At 47.0% G+C, this 26700-nt stretch overlaps 2 protein-coding genes across 6 annotated transcripts in view; both read left to right on the forward strand.

Moving 5' to 3' along the window:
- Positions 1-19188, forward strand: part of pum1 (pumilio RNA-binding family member 1) — a 25354-nt gene extending 6166 nt beyond the window's left edge. For 2 of the 4 annotated variants that reach the window (XM_030120735.1, XM_030120732.1), the window contains 21 exons: positions 1943-2065; positions 2314-2382; positions 4737-4842; positions 5351-5544; positions 5661-5833; positions 5923-6187; positions 6286-6379; positions 7210-7308; positions 7446-7588; positions 7878-8016; positions 8190-8324; positions 8690-8989; positions 9074-9316; positions 10307-10577; positions 12132-12261; positions 12413-12547; positions 14635-14772; positions 15498-15623; positions 15798-15919; positions 16402-16594; positions 17988-19188. In XM_030120735.1, coding sequence (XP_029976595.1) covers positions 1943-2065; positions 2314-2382; positions 4737-4842; positions 5351-5544; positions 5661-5833; positions 5923-6187; positions 6286-6379; positions 7210-7308; positions 7446-7588; positions 7878-8016; positions 8190-8324; positions 8690-8989; positions 9074-9316; positions 10307-10577; positions 12132-12261; positions 12413-12547; positions 14635-14772; positions 15498-15623; positions 15798-15919; positions 16402-16594; positions 17988-18119 — 3330 coding nt within the window. In that variant the 3' untranslated portion in view covers positions 18120-19188. The remainder of the gene's footprint in view (positions 1-1942; positions 2066-2313; positions 2383-4736; positions 4843-5350; positions 5545-5660; positions 5834-5922; positions 6188-6285; positions 6380-7209; positions 7309-7445; positions 7589-7877; positions 8017-8189; positions 8325-8689; positions 8990-9073; positions 9317-10306; positions 10578-12131; positions 12262-12412; positions 12548-14634; positions 14773-15497; positions 15624-15797; positions 15920-16401; positions 16595-17987) is intronic. The other 2 variants (XM_030120733.1, XM_030120734.1) reach the window with 2 other exon arrangements.
- A 3026-nt stretch (positions 19189-22214) lies between these two features.
- Positions 22215-26700, forward strand: part of sdc3 (syndecan 3) — a 37226-nt gene continuing 32740 nt past the window's right edge. Inside the window, exons 1-2 of one of the 2 annotated variants that reach the window (XM_030120737.1) lie at positions 22215-22231; positions 22657-22838. In XM_030120737.1, the coding sequence (XP_029976597.1) occupies positions 22785-22838 (54 nt within the window). In that variant the 5' untranslated portion in view covers positions 22215-22231; positions 22657-22784. Of the gene's footprint in view, positions 22232-22253; positions 22839-26700 lie in introns of those variants that run through there. The other variant, XM_030120736.1, reaches the window with a different exon arrangement.

Consider the following 26700-nt stretch of genomic DNA (forward strand, 5'->3'; position numbering starts at 1 on the left):
TGTGTTGTTATACGGACTACAGGAGCCTTCTTAGACCAAACTTCTTAACTCAGCTCGGTCTTGCGTTTTTAAATGCTTGCGGAAATTTGTTGTATTTTCTCTTGGGTGGGTTAGGGTTATGATGCGTTTTACCAAAATTTTTGCTGTTTCTTCAATTTCGAAACAGCACATTAATGCTCCTGTGCGCTTTCTTGCTTGTTTGTTATTGGTGGATGAGCATGCACGTGTTTGGACCATGGAGGATGTGCAGGGCTTACTCCGTCAGTTAGAATGCTTTGTCACTGCACGATGCACACTGTGGCGATATTTATCGAGTGGAGCAGCAAGATGGTGGATTTCAAATAGTTTCCTTTGTGATCAACAAATTGCAACATTTGATATGATTTGACTTAATGTTTGATTAATCGTCCAGTTTCAAGATTGTGGAAATCAGACCAACGCAAGGTGTCGCATCAATAAAAGCACTTGAAGGTGTTTGATGGAAAATTTAATCCAATAACGGGAAAAAGGAAAATAATGAGAAAACAAAATGGGAAGAGAGCCAAAAACTAACATGAGCAAATGCTGTCACCGCTGACTCATGGTCAGAATTCAAACTATCTGTAAAATGTGTGGGGTTTTTTTTTTTGTTTGTTTTAGTTTTGTTTTTTTTATACTGAGTGCGCAAAGCACTTTGCAGATACCAGGTCTTTCCAGGTCTCTTTTGTATCTCATTGTAAAGCAATTTATTTTTCTTTCTGACCCATCGGACCAAATGAACAGTTTGATCCCTCACTTCCCTGCACACTTTAAATCTTCCATCAGAACTTTTTTTTTTTATTTCAGCAATTCTGCTCATGCTGAATAATATCATTGCTGTTGTGAATGCTACAATGTTTGATTTTTAATATCATAACTGTGTTTTATTTTTTTTTCAGTACTGAATTATGTAGATTGACCTTGTGCGTGTTGAAAGGTCCTTTTTAATTACTCTGATTATTTAGAGTGCCCGTCTCTCCCGGCTCATGTTCATTTTATTCTACATAATTGTATTTGTTTAATAAATTTGGATTTCTACATTGTTTACACACATGGCAATGAATTAAATTTTCACAATACTGCTTCTGTTGTTGCCTGCAGAGCAGGTGCTTGTCTAGCGATCGCCACACTGGATGAAAAACGTATGAATCCAAAAAAAAGAAACAAAATTAGCAAAGAAAACTTTGTTTCCCAGTTTAACTTTACACAGTGAAACATAAAAACAGTGAAATGTTAGAAACGGCAGTTGCACAGCAAAGGATGTAAATGCTTTTTTTTTTGATAACCAGTTTAGCAGTTTAATCCAGGGTGGAGGGGGGGCAGTTTAAGGCTTTCTGAAAAGTAACAATTTAGCCTGGCCGACATCTGGGAAACGTGTCCTGCTGCACGCTCTGCGTGTGCAGCGGAGGACCGAACCCAGCTGTTTCCACTTCATGTTTACTACTCATTCTCTGATGAGGTTTACGTTCACCCACGATGTGATTAAGAGAGGAGCCCTGGTGAAAACCAGTCGCTGCCTCCCAGTTTCAGTGTGTGTTTGAACCACAGATGTAATTTGTTGAAGGGACGTTTTTCAACAAGTTTAATTTGAAATGTCTTGAAATAATAAGTATTTTGATAATGTGAGAGACCAAACATATTTTCACAGCAGCACAGATGCTTGAATGATTTATTTGTCTATTTTACGTTTTTAATCATCTTTAGTGAAGCCGTCCCTAATATTTGTTCATGCATTTTTCTGTCCTCTTTTAAAATGCCAGTTCATGAAATCCCACAGTTCATACATGTGTAAAATGCTTGTAAATAATCCCAACCTTGTCCACACTTGAATTTTCCTCCGATGTTCTCCAGACGCTCCTTTTGCTTGATGCTGCTACCAGCAGTTCCGAGGTAACGTGCATGTGTGCGCCTGTGTCTATCAAAGGGCGTGGCGGGCGCTGGACGTTCCCAGGACGATGCCATGGTGGATTATTTCTTCCAGCGGCAACATGGCGAACAGCCCGGCAAACATCGCTGGCCCACCGGAGACAACATCCATGACAGCCAGGTGAGCGATCACCAAGTGTGTGTTGGTTTGTGTGCGTGTGAACTGTTGTCTTGTCTCATGAACTGTTTGTTCACATTAAAATAACACAATTAAAACTGTATTTATTCAGGAAATATTATTAAGAAATGTAAACTGAGCACAGTGCTATTTATAAATGCATAACAAATTTCAGCCTTCAGCCCGTCGTAAAGTTTTAGTTTCTGCTTCTGTAGCGTTGTTTTGATAATCGTTGTGCTCCGGGTGTGCAGGTACGCTCCATGGACGAGCTGAACCATGACTTCCAGGCTCTGGCTCTGGAGGGCCGAGCCATGGGAGAGGTAAGACATGAGTTTATCTCGGATCTGAAGCGGCCTTTTGTGAGTTGATGACAATCTTGAGACTGGTGACGGCTGTGTGATACCAGTTAAGCTGCGGTTCTAGTTTAGATCGAAATGAGTGAAACAAGGTCCGAGGCGGCGTGCCAAACTCATAATGACATCTGGTTCAAAAAGCCACATGATGGATTATTCAAACAGAGCCAAACTTGAAGAGCAGGAAATCCAAGAAAGTCGAAAAGAAGCAGTTGCTCAATCGAACCTTTTCAGGCAAAAGCAGTGTTGAGTTTGGACGGGAGCGAATCCCTCAAAGACCAGATGAAACTAAACAGGTGATTTTTTTAATTTAGGATGAATAAACTTGCTGATTGTTTCTATGAAAACAGAGGCTGCAGTCGAGCCTGAGGTTACTTTTAGCTTGGATTTTCACAGTGCTCATGCACAGACTTTAGATTCGCACACTTGTCACTTCATTAGGAAAGCATCGACCTGATTTAATGTCGTACCTTTTGAATTTGTGATTCCACTCATCGATTTTCATGTAAATTGAGTTATATTTTAAGTGCATCCTCAACCCTGACATTGGATATTGCACGGCAGAGCGTTTTATAGAAAGATCGTTCTGGTATTGTATCCTCACTACAACATATGTAAGAGTGACGGGACAATAAGCTCGGCGAGTTCATTTGTGTAGCATTATTCCGACATGAGGCAGGTCAAAACACTTAACAGGAACTCAAGTTTAAATCCCTTCAAGAAGAAAGCTTGATGATACAGAAATAGAGAAATCTCGTTCAAAAAAGAAAACTTAAAACTAGTGCATTTGCTACAGATATCCTAGCAAGGAGTTGTATATTAACTTTAATGTAAAATTTTTAATTACTAAACAAGAATTGACTTGAATATCTTTTTTCTTCCATTGAAAAGTCACAGATTATCCCAGATTACAATATTACATAGAGATTCACAAAACTTATATCAAAACACTATATCAAAGTGAAACATAAAGACAGATTAGGATTAGCTCCTTGTTACATTATTAAATAGGGAAAGACATAGCTGTATCGGTCTTGATTCAAATAGCAGTGTGTTTAGGGAAAAAATAATATTTTACAGACTTATTTCAATCGTGTTCGATAAAATGTGTCCTTTTGTAATTTGATTGAGGAAGAAGGCTTTTCCATCATGTAGAGCTCGTGAACAAGGTTTATCCAGTCTTTATTTATTAGTGATTCAGGTTTAACCCATCTCCTCGTAGGTAAAGTTGTCCAGTATAAAATTAACCGGATAGTTCGCTTCGAATGGTAAAAGAGAAACAGATCAAAACACTTTCTGAATATCTTTGTAAATCAAACCAGTTCACACATCACATCACAAAATGGCACGGCAATCCCAAATTTCCAGCAAAATTCCAGCTGTAGGTCAGCAGAGCTGATTGACGCGAGTTGCTAAACTTAATAAGCTAACAGCGGACCCGGCTCGCTAGTTCCATCTCCTACTGACGGTAGAAAAGAGATTAAAACGCCGTGAGTCCCGTCAGAAGGAGAAAGGGCCGAAGACCCCGGCCTCCGCCGGTGGTCGGTCAGCGGCACGGGAGATGCGTGTCGTGAGGTTAATTTGTGCTGAAGCGAGTGTGTCGAGGTGAGCAGGGCTAAAGAGCTGCTAATGAGTGAAAGTGAGCAGCGAAGCGGTGATGGAGAACTCCTGTTCACATCAAAAACAGAAGGGACTGGGGATTAAGAGGACACACAACGTGAATGTGTACATTTTTTTTTTACTTTTATTTTAAAGTTGAGTATCTCAATTTCTCAGGGTTTTTTTTTTCTTTTTGTTTTGAGTTGTTGTGCCTTCCTACAAACACTACAAACACTGTAAAGTATATAGTATTACTACTATTTTTTTTTTTTTGGCCGTATCCTGCAGCCCTACTTACTACCTTGTAGTTTTATACAGAAAGAAGTGTTCAGTCCCATGTTGGCAAAACAAAGAAATCCTCTTCAGTTTTGGATGGTAAAAAGTGTTTTTATCATGTAAAAAGTGCAGAGTGTTTGTTGAACAATGGAGATGAACAGAAGCTTATCAGATCAGATTTTAGGCAGAACCATCCCTGACATTCTATCCGGAAGAACTCTCCCACGAGCCGAAGAAAAGACTTGTGTGGGGTTTTTATGCGTTATTCTTTCATCCCTTTGAAATTACTTGTTTTGGGAAACTGTCTGCAGTCAAATTACTTTGTACATGACTAAACTTCTAATTTTAGCTAGAAAATGCCCAGTTACGCAGACGTGTTTCTCATGTGTGGAGTGACAACTTCACCTATTTTTACACCCGTTTCTTCTGTCTCGGCGTCTCTGCAGCAGCTGCTAACCGGTAAGAAGTTCTGGGAGACAGACGACTCTGGGAAGGACGGACCCAAAGGGATCTTCCTGGACCAGTGGAGGGACAGTGCCTGGGGGGCCTCAGGTATGAAACAGTCTGTAATAACAGTGGCTCCTGTGAATGTGCAGGGCAGTTCGGTTTTTCTCTCACCAAGAACAAAGCGCCGGAGCGATCACTGTCTGGAGTTAGGAACTATATATTTAGATACTTTGCCACAATCAAACGCTGACGTCCAGGCTGCTCTCATGTTCTCCCAGACGATGATGGGAGTAGAGATTTCAGCTCCATCAGATCAACACAGCGTGGTTATTTCTGTAGACATGATGACAGAGTAAATATTCCTTTTATTATAGAAACGAGCTGACGTCACTTGTGCGGCATTTCAGTGCTGCATTGAAAATGAATCTTGTTCGATGTGTTAAAAAGTAAATAATCCCCCGGTGTCGCCCTGGGAGGTTAACAAAACGAGCCGCTCCGTCATCCTGTTAATAACGCTCCTGTCTCTGTAGCTGTCCCTTTCATGCCTGAGTTAATACAGCATTTCCCTTCGCCCGTGTGTGTAATTAACGCGTCCCTGTCCGTCTTCTGACAGATCACTCGGTGTCTCAGCCGATCATGGTGTCCCGCCGGCCGGGCCAGGGCTTCCACGGCGGGGGAGAGGTGGGAGTGGGCTCGGTCATGTCGCCGCGGTCTGAAAGCGGAGGGCTGGGGGTCAGCATGGTGGAGTACGTCCTGTCATCCTCACCGGCTGACAAACTGGACTCCTGCCTCCGAAAAGGACCATATGTAAGTTTACATGTTTTATCTGATCCTGTCCAGTGTGTCGGTGATAGGATGTGTATTTTAAGGGTATTTTTTTTCCACCGTGTGACCTCCGTTTCTTCTGTTCTGCCGTCACACAGGGGCAGCGGGATGGCGAGGTGGAGGAGGAGAAGAGAGAGAAGCCAAAGACGACGTTTGAGGGAGAGAAGCTAAAAGAGTTAACAGAAAGTGAATCGGACGTCATAAACGACGTCATCAACCCCAACGGGCTGCCTGTACAGAACGGCCTCGACGTCGACGTCAAAGAATTCGGGTAATGACCGAGGCGGCGCCCGCCGGCGCCTCGCCGGAGAGACGCCCCGCAAGGAACTCAATCATCTCTGCTTCTTTCGTTCTCCTCAGTCGTCCCCCGGGCAACATGCCGGCCCCGGGCCCCGAGGGCGACCTGCTGGGAGGCCCCGGGGGCGTCGGAGCAGAGGGCCTGACGCCCCTGGGAGGCGGAGGTGGACCCAAACCTCCCGAGGACTTCTCCAGCGTGGAGCAAGGTGGCGTTACCATGGACCCCATGGAGTCAGTGATGGAGCCGCTTCAGTTTGACTACAACTCTCAGATGCCCATGGACTCGGCACCCACTGTGGGCTTATTCGACTACACTAACCAGCAGCAGGTAAAGGCTGCAGTCACGGGCACGCTCTTGCGTTTGTCTCCAGCGGACTCGGTGCTTTTGATGTTGAGTGATTCGCCTTTCCTTGTGGCGTTTTGCAGCTGTTTCAGAGAAACAATGCCCTTGCGGTGCAACAGTTAACAGCAGCCCAGCAGCAGCAGTACGCACTGGCGGCCGCACAGCAGCCTCACATCGGTAAGAGTGTGTGTGTTTGTGTGTGTTTTGTTCGTATGGCGAACAAAAACATGACCTGGAGATGAAAAACTGATATTCCTTCCATAGCAAATACATTTTATTCTCAGATTGATACATTTATCTGCTGCCGCTGTGTTTTTGATCACTCCACTGAGATTTTCTGTTTTGCTATGAGGACAATGTCGAAAATTTCATATTACAATCTGACCAAGTAGAAAGGCTTTATACTTTATTTTAGCAATTACTGTTTCTCGTGTTTTCATGAATGTCTCCAGAAAGTTTTCTGGAACACTTTCTCTCCACTCTATCAGCAGTGTCGTCTCTCTCCTTCTTCCACATTTTTTGAATGTTGCTCATTTTCCCTGAACGTCTCCCTTGTAGCTGTTAAAAATGACTAGGAGCACATTTGATTTCCAGGGAGGATAGTCGACACATCATAAGAGCTCGCTCTTGGTCATGACCTCTTCCTAACACAGTCCCAAAAGTCCCATCGTTACCTTATATGAAGGAATTTGATATATAATAATAAAGACTGGATGTTATTGCTATTTCTTTCTTTTTTCTTTTTTTTTTTTTTTTGTTCATTTCGGCACAAAACAATAGACCATCATCCTGGTTTAGTCAAACAGTTACCAGGTAATTTAAAGTTAATATTTTGTAGGTTTAATTAAAAACACATGTCCAAAATTACTTTTGGTATTTCTTTTTATACTTTGTTGAAAGCATCCTTAGAGGTTCCATCATTTTATGTGTGGCATCATGTGAAACGGTTGGATCTCTCTTCACCTTTCCCCTCCATTGTGGTTTTTTTTGTTTGTTTTTTTTTTTAGGTCTGGCCCCAGCGTTTGTGCCCAATCCGTACATCATCAGTGCTGCTCCCCCGGGGACGGACCCCTACGCAGCGGGACTCGCAGCAGCAGCCACACTTGGTGAGACACGCATGTTTAATACAGTGTTACTTTAAATGTCAAATAACAACGTTGTTTCTCCTCAACCGATCACGTTCATAACCTGAGTCAGTTCTCCTGTGTCATGGCTCGTGTGTGTGTGTTTTGATAATGTGTAGGTCCGGCAGTGATGCCTCCTCAGTACTATGGTGTGACCCCCTGGGGGGTTTACCCAGCAAACCTCTTCCAGCAGCAGGCTGCTGCAGCCAACAGCTCGGCCAATCAGCAGGCTGCGGGCCAGGGCCAGCAAAACCAACAGCAGGTCAGTCAGCTGCTCAGCAGAGAGCTAATGTTTGTAGCTTTCAGAGATAAGAAAAGCCTGGAGCAAGCGTTTGATCTTGTTGCAGCTCATTCTGCTGGTCTAAGCAGTGTGTTCTCATTCTTGTCATTAAATATTGTCGGTGTTTTAGGTACTCCTTTAACGTTCACTGTCTATCAGAAACTCGTATGTGTAGTTCCAGCATGTAGTTTTTGTGACATAAGTGACTGCTTTACTTGTTAAACAATATTGATTTATTTTTTTTGTCCTAAAATGTATTCTTTTGTAAAAGGTGATGCGAGCTGGAGGAAACCAGCGACCTCTGACCCCGAGCCAAGGCCAGCAGGGTCAACAGAATGACCAGCTGGTCGCAGCAGCCGCAGTCAACTCGGCCCTCGCCTTCGGGCAGGGGTTAGCAGCGGGAGTCCCCGGTGAGCACAAACACTCAGCTACTTGGTCTTATTACACTGGAAACGATCAGAGTGAACCCAGTCACATCAGCGCTGTGCAGACACCAAAATGTTCTTCACTGCTATCTGCAGCAAAGAACCAGCAGGCTCAGACTTATTTCTGTCCTCTCTGACTCTACCTTGCTCTCCCTCAGGGTACCCGGTCCTGGCGCCTGCAGCCTACTACGACCAGACGGGGGCCCTGGTGGTCAACACTGGAGCCAGAAGTGGCCCCGTCCGCCTCATGGCGCCTGCCTCAGTCATCATATCCCCCTCTGCAGCACAAGCAGGTAACGCAAACGGTGTAAATCCCGAAGACGGCCCGTTGTTCGCTGTAGACTGTCATGAAAACAAAACAAGAGATTAAAAGATTGCGGCCCTTAAAAGCATGCTGCGAATATCCTGTTCAAGAATAGCATGTAATTATGAGATTAAAGGAGTGTACAGTCAAGTGGAGGGTTGGATTTGGGCGAGTTGTTCCCATGAGTCTCGACCATAAACTATTGTTTGAAGAGGAAAAGTGTAGAGTGAAGCTTTTTGGTGTTGCTGTTGATGATTTACTGGGACAGTTTTGAAGAAACGCCTCATAAGAAAACCTTCATTCTGAATGAATGTGTGATTGACCGTGCTCCCCCTGGTCCGTCTCCCTCTGCAGTTGCAGCAGCGGCAGCCTCCGCCGGTGGTGCGAACAGCGGTCTGGGCGGCGGGGCCAACGGTCCGTTCCGTGCCATGACGTCCCAGCAGCCCCAGCAGCAGGGCGGCCCCGGCGGCGCGCTGGGTGGAAGCTCCTTCTACGGCTCCTCGTCCCTCAGCTCCTCCTCCCAGAGCTCCTCTCTTTTCTCACAAGGCTCCGGCCAGCCCGGACCGGGGTCCGCCTCCCTGGGCTTCAGCCAGCCGGCCTCGTCCTCCCTCGGCGCCACTCTGGGGGCCACGCTCGGAGGCTTCGGCACAGCCGGTAGGACGACGGCCTTTCAGTGCTTCAGCAAACAAGAAGAGCACCAACTCTGCAGTGCCGTGATGTTTCTTTGCCTCCCCCTAGTGGCCAATTCGAGTGGCGGCAGCGGCTCCAGGCGGGACTCCCTGACGGGCAACAGCGAGCTGTACAAACGCACACCGTCAAGCCTCACCCCCATCGGACACGGAGGATTCTATAACGGCACCCTGGGCTTCAGTCCGTCCCCCGGTCCAGTGGGCATGCCCCTCCCCAACCAGGGACCCTCCCACTCCCTCACACCCCCACCCTCCCTGTCCAATCACAGCTCTTCATCCAACCTCAATCTTGGTAAGCAGCTTTCTTTGATTTGGGTAAACAGTCACCTCTGAGTACGCTGAAGATGTTTTGATCACTGTGACTCACCGGAAAGACTCGGGTTTAATGACAGAATCATTGCAGTTCCCGTGTTTCGACACTGGTTGCTACCCTCTCTGTTTTTCTTCTGTTTTGCGTGATTGACAACTGGCAAAGCCAAGTGTAATGCAAACAGGCGTCCGGAGTCTCCATGAAATGACAGTCAAATAAAGTGACAGCCAAGACGAGGCTTTGTCATGCCCGTGATGGATTACCTGGCTTCGGCAGGTTTTAAGCATTTGTACGTGTCGCACTGTGCAAATATAAACCTCAATACCTGGCATCTGCTGAAGGGAAGAAACCGAGCGCCGAAATTGTCGTCTGCTCTGTGTGCAAACACTGAGAGAGGAATTCATATCCTGCATGTTTTCAATTTTCTCCAACTGCATTTAAAACCTGAGACAATGGCTGAGCGTCCCACTTGGTACAGATGCTTCTTCAGTGCAGTTATCATCCGTTATACAGCTTTTCCATTGTAACATTCACTGATGCAGTTGCAAACTGTATCAGACAAGCATTGCCCTCTTGTTTTATTTGATAGGATAATGAAAGCATTAAATGTTTGTTGATTTTTGCATCTGTTTAATGAATTCCTTCCCCCAATTAGCAGCAGCTCCATATTTGATTCATTGCTGCCATCCAGTGCCGTGTTTCTGTGCTGCAGAGCTGGAATGTAATTTTTATGATGCGCTGTGAAAATTTCAGCACTGCAGTGTCATTAATTAGGAAAACTCATCTTAACCTCTGCACGGAAACATCAGTTTTATTGTAACGAGGTTTAAGATCACTAATGTGTTTTGACCCTTCTCGACCAGATATTCTCACCTTGACAGTGGTTTTACACTCTGTGCTTTTGTTTTGATGTCGTGCTTTTTGAACTAACTTCGACTTTGTCACAATCCTTTTCTCTGTCCGACCACGCAGGAGGCCTGACCAACGGCAGTGGGCGTTTCATTTCCGCGGCTCCCGGAGCAGAAGCCAAGTACCGCAGCGCAGCCAGCTCAGGCTCCTCCCTCTTTTCGCCCAGCAGCCAGCTGTTCCCGTCGTCGCGGCTACGCTACGGCATGTCGGACGTGATGCCGTCGGGCCGGAGCCGCCTGCTGGAGGACTTCAGGAACAACCGCTACCCCAACCTGCAGCTTCGGGACATCGCCGGCCACATCATGGAGTTCAGCCAGGACCAGCACGGCAGCAGGTACACACCAGGACGCTGGTCCAACATGGCCGCTCCGCTGATTTAGCGCATTTTAAAACCAGCAGTACCCTTTAGGTCTGTCTCAGATTACAGTGTTTCACACTGAATGAGTGACCAGCACAGTGACAGTATGAGAAAGCTCTTAAACACTGAAGCAATGACGTAGTAGCGAGGCATTGCTTCCCCCAGTTCCTTAGTTCCGATTTGTATTATTTCTTAGGTATTTTATTTTCAGTCGCTTTTCATTGCCGGCAAAAGTTATTAAAAAACGCTTTCCTGTAATTTCTGAAGCAATAACAGAAACAGTCATTCGTTTCAAATTCTCAGAAATGAGAAGCCACCTTTTAAATAATGAATACAAGATTAAACATTTTTGCAGATTTGGTTTCTGCGTGATAACTAATCAGTTTAACAGCTCCTAATCTCTGCTGGTGTCATTAGTTTACACCGTCCATCTGTCTCTTTGTGTGAGGCACTTAATGGCAGAGGGGGGGCAGTAGTGTTTGTCCAAAGCTCTGGTCCTTTGGTGTGTGGATGTGGGCTGAAGCATCTAAAATGCAGATGTGATTAGATCTGTCAGGTAAATTGGTATTCATTGGCAAGCCTTTTCTCCCACAGCTGATTAAATTTGTGATAGTCAAAACAATTAAAGGGACCCTGAGGCGGTGCTGAAGTATAAACCAGATCAAAGTTCATGCTGCTTTTCATGTTGGAATAATGCGAACAGGGTGGATTTGTTAATGTGTCGAGGTCCGAGGCCTCGGGATATTCCTGTCAGTGTCCTTCACTGGTGTGTGTGTGTGTGTGTGTGTGTGTGTGAATTCAAAGAGTGTTTTAGACGGGCCTTATTTTCCAAAGCGCTCTCTGCAGCGTTATCTTGATGCTGTGGCCTTTATGGCTCTCATTCCTGAAGATAAGAGGAGTAATGGTGTCATTGATCTGTTACCATCTCTGTCTTGTTTGGTGCTACGATCCAGAGCTGTTTATTTGAGGCCAGCGGGCCCCGGAGGCCGCTCCGGGCTCCCGGTTTCTGGGTCTGTAGGGGTTGAGCCAGCTGTGCCTCAGAAGTGGACTTTTCCACTGAAATGTTCTATTAATACACATCAGGGTCCAGTCTGGACATTCCACACATTTTCTTTTCCACACCTCAACATCACAGCCTTTTTTTTTTTTTTTTTTTATCTGTACTTCACCTCTCGCACAGCCTGGAAACTTCAGCTCTTTCTTTGTACGCTGAATTTCGTCTCCTTGTGTCTGACTGCTCCCCTGGGTGAGAGATACAGGAGCACTTCTGTCTCAACATCTTTGTGCGTCTCCCTCTCTTTATTGGTGCACCGCTCTCTGATGTGTTTGTCTTTGGCTTCAATTTCATCCAGCCTTTATAAATCTCCCTTCTATACTGAGTGGATTTTAGCGGTCTGCAAATTTTCCGAGTTTATTTTTTTATATATTGCAAAGCCAAGTTGAAGTGAACAATTGAAAAGCTTGAAAATACAAAAGATGTTTGGAGGGCACCTTTTCAGAAGCGGTGTGTTCTCTCTCTCTTCTTTAAAGGTTCATCCAGTTGAAGTTGGAGCGGGCGAGTTCGGCCGAGCGTCAGCTCGTCTTCAGCGAGATTCTGCAGGCCGCCTACCAGCTCATGGTGGACGTCTTTGGAAACTACGTCATCCAGAAGTTCTTCGAGGTATGTCTGCAACCCCGGTCATGAACACAAACACTCAATTTCATCGTGTCCCAAACAGTTAAACCTGGTTTTGTAGCAGTTTCTATGGTATCTAGACACTTTGGTGGAGTTACAGGCTTGTTTTTTTTGTGTGTGTGTGTGTGTGTTTCAGTTTGGCAGCCTGGACCAGAAGCTGGCTCTGGCAGAAAGGATCCGAGGCCATGTGCTGTCTCTGGCCCTGCAGATGTACGGCTGCAGGGTCATTCAGAAAGCGCTGGAGTTCATCCCCTCGGATCAACAGGTCATTGTAAGTACACACACCAGTCTGACGGCTCCAATCTGTAAAAACACGAGATGCACACTGTGGTGAAATGACCTTAATTAGCTTAATTCTGTCTCATCCCAGCTGTGATTTACTGCTTACTGGAAAAAAAAGACAAGTTGCAAATTTTTTTCAAACTATTTTTAACGCATGTCTTTTATCTATGTGCACAGGATTTAGTTGTAAATGAGTTTGTGTTCCTCATTAGTGGTGTATCTGTTTGCAGTTGATCCGTGTGGATAACCCTCAATGGTCAGGCGCTAAGGGGATCCGCGGATTAATTGCCGAGCTTATCTGTAATAGTGTGAAATGCGGGTTTGCTGCCGCCGCTCTCTCAGAGCGGTGTATCTGTAAGTCTCGGTACAGAGTTGCAGTGAGATGTAGGCAAAGCAGCTTAGTACAAACGGCGAGCAATGGATGAATAAATAAATGTTTGTCTTGAGTCGCAAATAAAACCCTGTATTTCAAATTTAAAGTATGAAGTAAACCTACAGATTTACTGCCACAGTTCAATTTGGATATGTAAAAAACAAGTTTATAATATCATTGAAATTTAAAAAATGTGGTTTTTCTCTGATGTGGTCGAGGGCTGTCACTGCGTAAGACACCCAAAGTTTTTTCTTTCAAAGAACAGCAGCTCAAATGCAAACAGCTAAAGTCAATTAAACTCCACAATCAAATATAGGATGACTCCCAAATGCTGTGTAGTATTGATCATTGTCTTTTCACATCATATTGGTTGATGTTTTTGTATTAATGAAAAAAAATACAATTTAAAAAGCCTTTATGTTGTGTTGGCACTTGTAGTTTTGCCGTTTTAGGCCAGAGTTGAAGACAAAGTCTGTGTTCACACTGGAATTTTTTATTACACCCAACCTAAACAAATTCCGGGCTGGACAGCAGCTCTGACATATTCTGCTGCTTCACTTCAGCAGTAATGCTTTGTGCTGCGTTAAATTGACATCATGCACATTAGGATTGTTGTGCTGTGATTGTTTGCTCGCTGACGCATCCTTATAATCCCATAAAATGCGTGAAGGAGTCAGAACAGCCAGAAGAGTCGCTCTCTTTTAATCTGCGAAGATAACTGGACTTCTGAAATCAGTCGCATCCTGTTTGGTCTGTGCTGTGTCCAATTTTGTAACAGAAGTGCGTCAGACCACATTAGAGATCGCACAAACGCAGAACTCTTCGCCATTTGGAGCTGTCCTGCCTAACCCTGCCTTTGGGTTGCCGTGCCAGATCGGCGTGTTTCGGCAGGTTTTTGCAGCAAAATGCCCTTCCCTAACGCAACCGTTCACCCGGGCTTTAGGACCGGCCCAGAGCACAAAGTGCCTGTAACAGCAGCTGGTTATTTATTGTTGAGCTGTTACAGTCGGCGGGGTGGTTCGTGGTTGAAGGCCTTTGCTCAGGTGACCCGCTGGGGGATTCAATCCATCTAGCTTCCCTAACTTCCAGACCCCTCCCTGTGAATTATTTTGGATTTCCTGATTATAAATCTATTCAGTCTATCGCTGGAAACAATGATAAAGTCCAGGCCTTGACGTTCTGTAATGTATTACACCTGTAGTCCTTTATAGATAACTGTACAGCAAAACGCTGCATCGATGAAAAGGTGCACTCCTCCTGCTGAGGAAGCTTTTTTTTTTATCTACTTTGTGGGTTTGGTTTGGTTTTTTGAAACCCCCCCCCCCCTGGTGGATCGGCAGGTTTTCTCTGTTCGCTCAATCATCAATAAACGAGTGAGAATTACGACACTCTGTTTCAATGCAAATGTTGAGCTTCACTCATCTGGTATATTTTGATGAATATTAACAGGAGGTAATATTTGCTTAAACGCAGTGTTTTGGAGAAGCTGTAAGGTTTGGTGTGTGAGCTGCAAAGTTATCCATCTCCCCCTAATAGATGCCAGCAGATTTCTCCAGGGCATCTGCTAAAAGCCCCGTGTTATTTGCCGGCCTGTAAGCTACAGTGAAAAATGAAGGGGAGTTTGCAAAATGCCTTGAGGCAATATTTGATTCCTCACAAACAATTACAAGTCCCTCTCCACGTTCTGCCCCCCCCCCCTGCAGAGTGAGATGGTGCGGGAGCTGGACGGCCATGTGCTGAAGTGTGTAAAGGACCAGAACGGTAACCACGTGGTGCAGAAGTGTATCGAATGTGTCCAGCCTCACGCGCTGCACTTCATCATCGACGCCTTCAAGGGACAGGTGGGTCCCCTCTGCGTCCGCTCGCCAAACACTTCCACCTTCAATCACCGGAGCCCGCCGGGACTGGACTGACATCCACACACACACACACACACTCACACACTCACTCACACACTCACTCACACTCACCTCCGCCGCCTTCAGGCAGCGAGCATATTGTCACCGCCGAAGTAGATAGACACATCTACTCAGCCCCTTTTCAGGGACGTGGTGCGTTTCCTTGGCAACAGATACTTGAGCCCAGTGACAACAGCCATCTTCTGTCCACAAGCTGAATGTTACATTAGCATAACGTGTTAGAAGAAAGATTGTGTTCCAGCATGTGCCAGCTGTTTAGCACACACTCAGGTTTTCACTTTGAGGACTTCAATCAGAACTCTCTGACGCTCGCTCTCACTGATGTGCGGCGGTTCGCTCGCTCTCCCTCTCTCTCTCTCCGGCCGTGTATTTGCATGTTGTGTAACGGCTTGTTTTCCACTCGGCGTTGCAGGTTTGTTTGTGTAGCCCAAAGCATGTCAGGAATTTGCTTCGACCTTGCCTTCGGGAGTGGGCAGGGTGTGTGAAAGCATGCCTCTGATCATTTAGCACCGTTATTCAAGGTGCCGTCTTGCGCTCCGAGAGACGCCGGTTTGAGCCAAAAGTAGCCACTCTGCGCTCGGCCAGGTGTGCGTCCGTGCGCGCCGAGACGCTCGCCATGTCTGATTGCGTCTCTCTCTCTCTCTCAGGTCTTCGCCCTCTCCACTCATCCTTACGGCTGCAGAGTCATCCAGCGCATTCTCGAACACTGCCTTCCTGAACAGACGCTGCCTATACTAGAGGAGCTGCATCAACACACGGAGCAGCTCGTGCAGGTAACGCGCCGTTTGCCGCCATTTACATTTTTCGCGGCTAACGACGCCTCGAGTTGGCCGGAGTACAGCTCCAGATTTCTGCAGCCGGCTGTGTTTGATGTGACGTCAGAGGCGCCAGCTGTCCCCCTCTCACGTTTTTTTAGTCACTGTTTCTCTGTGATTTGTTTTATTCAGGACCAGTATGGCAACTATGTGATCCAGCACGTGTTGGAACACGGCCGAGCTGAAGATAAGAGTAAAATCGTGGCCGAGATCAGAGGCAACGTTCTGGGACTCAGCCAGCACAAGTTTGCCAGGTAAATTCCAGCACAAACGCCAACACTTTTCAGGTGTCGCAGTCTCTGAAGAACGTTTTTACTCCCGTCTCTCCACAACTGCAGCCAGGCCTGGAGCTGGGTCCTCGTTTCTCTACTTTTTGTTTAATGTGCCACCATCACGCCACATGGCATGCGGGTTGTTATGTCGTCCCGCTGGCGCCCGTTTCAGACTCTGCGGGCCCATTCTTCACAACACAATAACCCCACAACCGCACAGCGGAAGCTTGACGCTAAAGGCACAGGTTTCTGAATTTGGAGGAGATAATCTGTACAGATTTCACAGAAATCGCCTCGCATTAAGAATTAAACAACCCCAAAGTTCGTCACAGGTGTCTCGCATGCTAATTAAAGCATGTCTGTTTTAAAAAACGTTGAATAATTGAGAAGCTATAATTGTCTAATCTTTCTAGTTCTGATCATTTTGCCTCTTTAAGCTCACATTTTCTCTCTCCCTTCATCAGTAATGTGGTGGAGAAGTGTGTGACCCACGCGTCGCGGGCGGAGCGAGCTGTCCTGATAGATGAAGTGTGCAGCCTGACCGAGGGCCCCCACAGTGCCTTATACACCATGATGAAGGACCAGTACGCCAACTACGTGGTGCAGAAGATGATCGACGTGGCCGAGCCCACGCAGCGCAAGATCGTCATGCATAAGGTTGGTGGATGGACGAGGACGGCTGCGTGCGGCGGCAGATTCGAACCCCTTCAAGTCCCAGTGTTTACCGAAATTATACTCTCAGTTCTGTGAGCGCTTTCCATAGGGACGTGATTAGCTGCGGTGGTCTTTTTCTAGAGGATACAATGAGAGCTTTCAGACATGCCAGCTGCCTACTTTTACAATTAATGGCTCGTTTTCAATATTTGATCCTCTTATCGTTTCGTAACAGTTTGAAGTTGATGTCAGTCTGGAGTTGAATGACTTCTGTGCACTCGCTCACTTAAAATAAACACACTTGCAAATAAGAGCTCGTTAGTTTCATGGTGAACAACAAAAATTCAACCAGCGGTGAGAACTGTAATGTATCATAACACTTGTTTGTCAGGAGTCCAGATGAAAAAAAAAAACTCAAGTTTTCGTTGTCCTCTGCTTTATTTACTGAAAGTATTTAGACGAGATGGATGAACAGATGAGAGGGAAAGTTGAGCAGTTTGGAGAAAAGCAGCGAGAGAATCCAGGCTGAAGTGGTCTGGACATGTTTGTGGAGGAGAAATGGAAGCGACTCCGAGTAAAGTATGCTGGAAATGGAGCTCCAGGCAGCCGGAGAATGTAGTGAGGGACATAAAGCCGGTTATAACAGTAGAGGAGCCAAGGGGGAAGAGCGAGAGGGAGGCAGACAGACAATCCACTCTTTCAGATCTTTTAAGAGAGCAGCAGAAAAACTAAGATGAGTTGTAAGAAAAATAGACTTTACAAGTCCTGATGGAAAGTTCTTGTGCTGGACAGCCAAAAACATTAAAAATGACAAAATAAATGGAATCTAAACTTATCTAGAGTTGGTGTTTTGCTCATCTTGCGGCTTGAAATTGATTTTTTAAAACAATACTACAGTGATAAATGTGAATCACGCTGGTCTCAAACTTTTGCGCCGCTCGTTTGAGAGTCATCGGCTCTTTCGAATTGAATACAAATTTCTTTAGAGAAGAATAAAATCGCTGTTGATCCGTCCTCAGGCCGTTTAAACCTCGAGAGGCGGTCGCCACCCTGCTAAGGGATTCATTTCTATTTGTTTCAGTTTTGTGAATCTAAAAATGAAAAAAACAACCTGGAGCTGTCAGTGGGGTAAAGAGGTCCTCTCTGTTGACCCGTCTGCTCGTTTGCCTGCGCATCAGTTCATCTTCCCGTGGTCACTGGTGTCGGCGGTTTCCAGGCAACAGAGCAGAGGCTGACCTGAGTGCAGATGCATTGATTTTCGTGCAGCCCCCCCCTCAAAAAAAAAAAAAAAAAAAAAAAAAAGAGGCTGCCATGTCGAGCAGACCTTACCGTTATGCTGCCCCATGCAGTGTTTGACCGGTGTGTGTGTGTGTGTGTGTGTGTGTGTTTGCCACAGATCCGGCCTCACATTTCCACCCTGAGGAAGTACACATATGGAAAACACATCCTGGCCAAGCTGGAGAAGTACTACATGAAGAACGGCGTTGACCTGGGTCCCCTCTGCGGCCCACCCAATGGCATCATGTAACCCCGCCCTGCCCCCCCCCCCCCCCCCCCCCCCCCCCCCCCACCCCCACCCCACCGCACCGCCCCCCCACCGCACCGCCCCGACTTCCCCTCCCCACCTGAAATCATGTCTGCCCCCGCCCCCGACCTCTCGGCACACCTTCCTCCGGCGAGCCCCACCCTCCTGCCCACCGAGCGCCATGCCCACTCTCCCCTCTCCAAACGCTACCAACCGAGGAAGCAGAGTACCCCACGTACCACTGTTTCCATGACAACCCTTCGGGAGGAGCCTGTTGCTACAGGCAGCCTTAGTTGAATTTTTTTTTTTCTCTCTCTCTTTTTTTGTTTTTTTTGTTTTTTTTTTTGTATTTTTTTTTTTTTGTTTTGCCCCTCCCCCCCACCGAGTCCAGGCCTGCTGAACAGGGGGACGGAGGGAAAGGAGGACAGGAGGGGTGTGGAGAGAGAGAGAGAGAGAGAGAGGAGAGGTGAGACCTGATCCACTCACCCCTTCACCCCTTTTCCTTTTTCTTTGTTTCCCTTCCATCTCCTCTTTTCAACGTTTCTGATAAACTGAAAAAAGAAGAAGAAATCATTACACTTTTTGCTACTGCTGCACACACAATCCTAGTGCCCCCCCCCCCCCCCCCTCCTCCCTCCTCCTCCTCCTCCCTCCTCCTCCTTAGCGATTCACCACTGAGAGATGGAACGAGTATTTAATTTGTCTGACGTCACAGAATCATAGACGAACACACACACATGCCATCAGCTAACCAGCAGACAGATCATTTAGCATGGGAGATTCGTTTTCTGGTCTTGCTTCTATAAATATAACGTGTATACTTGGTGTAGACCTTTGCATATATATATAAATATATATATAAAACTTTGTAGTTTTTCTGGTTTTTGATGTTGAATCTGTATCTATAATGTATCCTAGTAGTGACCACATACTTCTGACTGTATAATTGTACATTTGTAAACCCTTGTAATGTAAAAGTGCTTTACCACCCTTTTTTGGTATGAGAAGAAAAAAAGAAAAAAAAAGCTCACTTAAAAAAAAAACACACAAAAAAACTGTGCATTTCAGTGTATATTCTCACCTCCTTGGTTGTGACATATGAGTTGTTGTATATTGTAAATTGTAATATCAAATTTTTTTGTTTTGAAAAGCCCTTTCTATACAGCGTAGTACTTGTACAAAGATTCGCCACGCTTGGTTTTATCTTTATCTCGTCACTGCTTTAACTTAAAACGTCGAACTCCCACTGACCCCCCCCCCCCCCAAATTGGACACGTTCTGTTAGACTTAGTGGTGTCTTCTGGTTTACGTTCAAAAGTTTCTATTTTTTCGTTTCACCTTTATCTTTTTTTTTTTCTTTTTTTAAAGAAGAAAATCTTTTTATAGGAAAGCTTTACCCCATGAAATGCGTCATGTGTCTGAGAGGGGGGGGGGGGGGGGGGGGGGCGGTGTCGGTGCTGGCTGGGAGCGAGAAATGAAACCCCTCGAATCCCCCATGACCGCTTTCGGGGGGTAAACCTATGGATTGTACAGAGGAGATTCTTGTGTTTTTTGGCATTTCTCTTAGTGCTGTAAGTGCTGTATCATACTGTCCATGTCCTTTTGGGTGAGAGAGGCAGCCCGCCACGGCGCGGTGTACATTTGGAGCAGCCTTGTGTATATTTACTACGAGCACACCTGTAACCATATGTGTATAGTTAACAGAACCTGTGTATGCTTATTGCCTGGGCAACTATTTTTTGTAACTCCTGTTGTAGATTGTCTCTAAACAATTGTGTGATCTTTATTTTGAAACCAAACTGAACAAAAACAAAAAAACTTTGAAAATTGAACCGTCTCAAGTGTGCTTCATTGAACCCGGGGGGGGCGGAGGGTTTCGCGGCCCTCTTGGGAGCGTCGAACGGAGAGGAAGCGGGATCGGTGCCATGGCATCTGTTCCAGGCGTCTGAATGAAAAGTGTCTGCGGCGATGAGACGACACAGCGTGAGTCAGAGAGGCGACCGGGGCGCCTGCTCCTGGTGCTCCACTTTCTCCGTAAATTGCGGCTGATTAATGAGGCTGGCGCCCCGATATGGCGCGGTGCGGACTGACAGCCAGGCAGGCAGCGCCGGGCGGTAATGATGGCACCGAGCAAAAAGAAACATCCAGCTAATGTGTACCACTTTACAGCACGGCCATTATTTTTAGTCCCCCGGAATGATTATTCACGTAATTATATGATCACGATTGGCTGAGCACCAGCGAAGGCCCTTAGATCATAACTCCAGAGGAGCGCTGAATAGCTGCTGATGTTCAAATAAATTCACGACTGCGCCTGTTGAGGAGACTAATGCACTTTTAATAATTAAGATAGGAGTAATGAGCCCGAGGTCTGTGACAAGAGATTAGCAGGAGACGCTGCAGCGCTGAGCAGGTGTCTGTCAACAACTCCCCACCCCCACCCCTTCCCGCTCTTTCAATTTCATTCAAAGTGCCTGAAAGATAAAATAAAACCTGTTCTTACCTGCCCGGCCTTTGTGCGGAGCATGCAAAGCCCCAACGGAAACGGCGGGGTGTTACTTTGAAAAAACAAGGCGGGCCGTGCGTGATGCTGCTGCTGGTGGTAAAGCCTCGGCTTTGTTGGAATCACAGAACAGACTAGGAAGAAACCCACCCCCCCCCAAAAAAAACAAAAAAAAAAAACCAGTTGGCTGCATTACCTGTGAGTGTTTTTTCAGACCATGTGAAAAGTATCTTGTGGGAAGCTTACAAAGGCCTGAGGGTTACAGCTTCACACAAGAGCTGAATTTCCTGTTGGATCAAGGAAAAACTACCCCGTCCACTTTATGCTTGTGTACTTTCAGTTTGACACCGACGTTTTGCAATGAATCATAGAAGTGATGAATAATAGAAGGTCTCGGGGTGGATACAGCATAATCTCCTATTTACCTGCCTGGGATCCATCAGACCTTACTGAATATATCTTTCTAGCAGAAGTCACACTCCAGCTTGGGTTTGGAGGGATTGTGTAGCACATCCATCCATCTTCAGGATCTCTCAGTCTCTCATTTGTCTGTTGCATTACAATGAAGCCCAACGTTGGCAGACAACAACAGGAATCTTAAAAAGCACAGAGCAGTTTCCATCTGGATTCTGCAAAGGATCTTATTATTTAGTACTTTCTAATCCATAAGAACATTTTATTTACAGCCTCTGAGCCTCGTCCACTATTTCTGAAAAGCAAACCATAGCAGTGCCACAGGTTTATCCTGTCTGATGTTCAATGTGGAGATTTCGCTTAATGTTGGGCGACTTTTATGTGTTGTTTTCAGTGAGCCTGAGCTTTCCCTCTGTCTACACCCACAAAGCAAACACAGCTACAGGTGATCATTAATACTGTGTTCCAGCGGTGTCGGATCGCAGGACTGCTGAGTCGCCTGTCGCCTAAAACCAAGGTCAAGCTCCCTGCATGGCAGCTCCCCCCACCTCATGGGGGACTGACTAGCAGCTTTGACACTGATAACATGCTTTGTAAGAGAATTTAACATTGTAAGCGACCACGGCATTGTAGCATGAACACATCTGTGCTTCTTTTGTGCTTCAATGATGTGTTCTATTTACAGTAGAGTACTGTGGTAGAACAGAATTATTGCAATGGTTAAAATTGTTTTGAAGTGCGATGAAAACAATGACACAGCTTAGTTTTTTTTTTTTTTTTTTGCTAACATGTTGCACCTCATGCAGCCATAATGGATCCAGTATTTGCGCTGCGCAGATCGCGCGCATCATCCCCCAGTGTGCATGGTCATTCCTGTTGATGCTCAGTCACGTGACGACAGCCAATCACAGCGCAGCTGCTCCTTCAAGGTGTGAGATGAGGAATCAACAGAACCTGGAGCCTCGTGGAGCCTCGGTCTGGACAGCAGCCCCTCCTCCTCCTCCTCCTCCTCATCCTCCTCCTCCTCCTCCTCCTTCTGCGCGCGCCCTCAGTGTTTATCGGGCTGCGGGTGTCTAACCGATCTGCAGGGGGCATCCTCGCCCTGACTCGCGGAGATTCCCCCCTCCTCCTCCTCCGACCCTCCTTATTCTCTCCCCTATCTCGCTGTTGAACAACACACACACACACACACACACGCACATATATATTCTCCCTCACACACACACACACTCCCTCCTCCTCTTTCTCCTCCTGCCAAACTCCCAGGCCAGGCAGCGTCGCCATACGGAACATCCTGCCCTCAACGGAGAGGGGGAGGAGAGAGAGAGAGAGAGCGAGAGAGAGAGAGAGAGAGAGAGAGGTCTACGGTCTCCTGGTAGTAAATTATCGGGTTTCGAGCACAAAAACTCAGAGACAGAGGAGGAAGAGTGGAGGCCTGGAGGAGACTCGGTGCTTCACGGGAGACCGGGACCGGCAGCGGCGGCAGCAGCTCGTAAAGCCTTGGATTAAAAAAAGCCCTGACTGTAAGAAGGACGGATGGTCGCGCAGACGAGCGGCGCGCTCTGAAGTTGGACAGACTACCGAGCGCACACACACTCACGCGCGCACACACGCAGCAGCGGTAGCAGCAGCAGCAGCAGCAGGACCGGGAGCAGCTTTTTTTTTTCTGTCCTCCCCTCCTCCCCATCCACCTCCCCGAACCCCGTGAAGGCAGCGGCGGCCCCGCGAGGCTGCGCTCGTGCACCCCGACCATGAAGCTGCCCTGGCTCCTGGCGCTCACGGCGCTGCTCGCTCACGCCGCCACGGTAAGCCGGAACCTCCGATCCTTTGTTAACCAACGGCGCCCGAGCCTGTGTAATATGTATATATATTTTTTTCTTGTGCGTGTGTGTGTGTGTGCGTGCGTTATCATCATTGAGACAGTGACTGTGTGTGCACGGGAGGAAATCCTGCACTCGACCTACATATCAGCCCTCATTGGCCGTCCGAGACTCCCGTTAGGGGGGCTGGCGACTCCCGTGCACCCCACCCCCCGCTTTTACGCACACACACACACACACACACACACACACACACACACACACCAGCCTTTGTGTCTCAGTGTCGGGATTTATTGTGGCCTGTGTCCCCTTGAGTCAGGAAGAGTGTGTTGCGTGTGTGTGTGTGTGTGTGTGTGAGTGCTGTAATTAGCGGGTTATCTCTAATTGAGCTTGATGAGGGGTTCTCGTGCGGCGTCTCGTTCTGTGGTGTCTGTGTCACCGGCTCACATCCTGCCGTTAATTTGGGGGGGCTCCAGTCATACTGCGGCTTTAACGACTTTATTACCGGGTTGCCTCTCTGTTGGGCTGGTGGCGCGCGCGCGCGTGTGCGTGTCGTTGATTGGACGTCAGATGCCCAACATGTGAGGCGCACGCTCTTTTTTAATTGCCAGATCTGAGCTGGGCTCACTGGACGGATTCCAGCAGCCAAACCGGGGGAGGGGGGGGGGGGGGGGGGGGGGGGGGAGGGGAGGGGGGGTTGTGTGTGTGTGTGTGGGGGGGGGGGGGGGGACATCCTCGCGTTATAAATTAGAAGTGTGCGCGCGCGCGGGTGTGTGTATGTGTGTGCGCGCGCGCTTGTGGCTAAAAGTGGGTGGGGTAACGGGGAAGTTAACGGCGATGCGGTGCGCGGACGCAGGCTCGGGTTGAATGATGTCATCGGGAATCGCGAGGAGGGAAGCTGATTAGGAATGCGAGACCCCCCCCCCCCCCCCCCCCCTCTCTCTCTCTCTCTTTTTCCTCACACACCTCCTCCGGAACAACCATCCACGCCGAGATTCATGCGCCCCCCCCCCCTCCTCATCGCACGCCCACACCTTCCGTTACCGATAAATCCAGATTTATCCTATAAGCAGCGGGGAGGAGGTGGAGGAGGAGGAAGCTCGCTGAATCATTGAGAGAAAAAAGAAAAACCGGCGCCAAAAATAATCAGAATGCGAGATCTACTTAAGAATATCAAATCTCCATCATGTGTGTATCTCAAAACAGAAGAGCCCCCAGTGTCTGATCGCTTTCTCCCCTCTTTCGTTCTTTCTTTCTGTCTCTCTTCAACTTGTTTGATGGCTTTGGGGCTGTTTCTGCCCCCTCACTCACCATATGCAAATCACTTGAACAAATAAGTGTACTTCTTGGAAAGAACAATCTTTTTTTGACGCGTTTCATCTTGCATAATTTCCACCCTTTTTAAAAATCAGTGCATAAATCCCTCCATCCATTTTCAGTATGCTTTGTTCAGCTGAGGGTCATGAGGTAATTAGTCTCAAATGCATGTATTCAAACCTGAATATTCCTCAACAAGTGTATGCAAACTAGACCGGCCTGGCTCGTATTCAAGCCCATAACCTCGCAGTGACATGAGTGATTGGACCTCTACATCACTGTGCAACTTGAAAAGGCAACCGTTCATTCATTCAAATTAAATATCCACCGTTCGGTTGGAGTCTGAGTTCTTTTTTTCTCCCAGGAGTCACTTCGCCCCCATTAGGAGTCGTACCGTCTGACTCTGACCACTTTTTCCTGCTGCGCTGCTTCGGCTTCAGGACGTCTGAGGGTTTCCTAGTTTCTAATCTCCCAGAAATGTTCCAATCAGATTCAGCTTTGCAATGATTTGTCTGGACTGAGCCGCCCCGGAAGCCTCAGTTTACTCATTTCAATCCGCTCTGCGGTGGAAATGTTTAGGTTTGAGGGGTTGTGTGAATGCTCGGGGATACGGGCGTCCTGCGGTCGGTGATTTCAGCCATAACTGCGACATCACTCCAGAGAGCGCTCCGGGGTGATGTGATCCTGCACGACTGAAATCCGAGGTCCAATCTGAAAGTGTAGCTGGAGAACGACGTCCTGCAGTTTCTATTGCATTTTATTTGAGCTTGTGGCCCAAGAGTCCATTCAGACCAGAGAGAGGAAGATATTTCTTTGCTGTAGCCTCTAATATGCCTACAGATAGTAAAAGAAAATATTCTTTTTTAAGATAATTTGACTCTTATTGGAATGAATGTTATCAGATTGATTGAGCAGTTATTTGTTTTGACCTCCGCTCACGGTTGTGTCACATGATCCCTGGAGGCAAAGCAAGCCTCATGCAGAGCGAGGGCTGCTCTGGTCTTTGCTCACACTGAGCTGAAGCTGTTGGTAATCCAAGGCTTATTGAACTATTCCTCAGCGGAAAACACGCCACAGCAGCAATGATCTCCAAACTTTTGAGACTTGCAGCAACATGTCGGATAGTTTTTAACGACCGGAATGCTGTGTTTGTGACTTTAAAGCCACATTCTGCATGATCTCATGTTCTTCAGCAGACGGCGGGGGCCTTTATTTGATCAAAAGTGTTTTGTTTTTGTTTTTAATTGAATGATGGCCTCCTATAAAGTTGTACTTGTGGTATTTGGGAAAGTTCATAATTGGTTTGATGGGCGCAGTGCTTTTTTAAATTACACATAAATGCATTTCATATTGTTTGTCAGCGGTGCCAGTTTCTTCTGCACTTTTTTTTTCAAAAAGCCAATTTAACAGTCGGCAGCCGGCACTCTTAAATGTTTTAGGGGCCCCTTGAAGTCTGCGGCCCCGGGGCTGGCGGATGCCTCGACTTGCTCGTTTCAGCTCTGCTGTAATTGCTTTTTGCTTGGACACAATATTTGTATTGTCAACATGTTGGAGTAACAACTGGCTGATTCTGCTGCGATGCTGCGCTGGCTTTGGCAGGCGTTTTCAACACGTACACACACACACACACACACACACACACACTGATTACTACTAGGTCAGTCCGCTGCAGTCTTTGCCAAAGATCCCTGGCCTCAAACTGACCTAATCTGTCTTTAAGTGTACAGATGGAGACAGGTGTGACACACATATGCACGCCGACACACACACACTTAAATATACACTCTTCTGAGTGTGCAAGAAGACGCGGGTTTGGCACACGCAGGTGACACACGCTCAAACGTCAACAGCCCAATTACTGGGCTCACCTCACACAACCTGGACACACACACACACACACACATACACACACACAGAGGAACCATGCGACTGCTGACAAGATCTTTCCTCAGATGCCTCCTGGCTCGAGACCAGCTGACTTCCTGCGTCTTCGGAGTGATCCCCAGTCTTATGTCTCTGTGGGTATTTCCTGTTTTCGAAGTTGTGACTTCATTTCCGGATGACTATATCGTACACGGGAGACTGATTTTCCCATGGACATCTGCTCTGTCCCACGGATCGTCGGTGTGTGTGCGTACATTGTGTGTATCTTTGCCTTCATGAGAGCTCTGACTGTCCATCTGTCTGTGTGGGCTCAAAAAAATAGTGAATATCCGCTGCCAAAAACTTGTTCGCGCCGGCCTCCTCTCCTTGAAAAGTGGGTGTCCGTGGCGGAAAAGCGTCGTGTTCTCGAGGATCACGTTCAGCTCGCGGAATGAATCAGTGTTTTGTGCGTCCCGACGGCGGACAAAGCCCCCCATAGAGGGACGAAGAAAGAGAGAAGGATCAAGAAGGAGGGGAAAAAATAGCCGGAGTGAGGCGGATCGAGGGAGAGTGTGGAATGCGAGAGGCAATTTGACACAGGAAGTGGGTCCTTCTCACCCTCCTGGAGGACAAAGTCCCCACACAGGCAGGGACGAGGGCTGGCAGG

This window comes from Salarias fasciatus, chromosome 22, assembly GCF_902148845.1.
Source record: "Salarias fasciatus chromosome 22, fSalaFa1.1, whole genome shotgun sequence".
In the NCBI taxonomy this organism is placed as follows: domain Eukaryota; kingdom Metazoa; phylum Chordata; class Actinopteri; order Blenniiformes; family Blenniidae; genus Salarias; species Salarias fasciatus.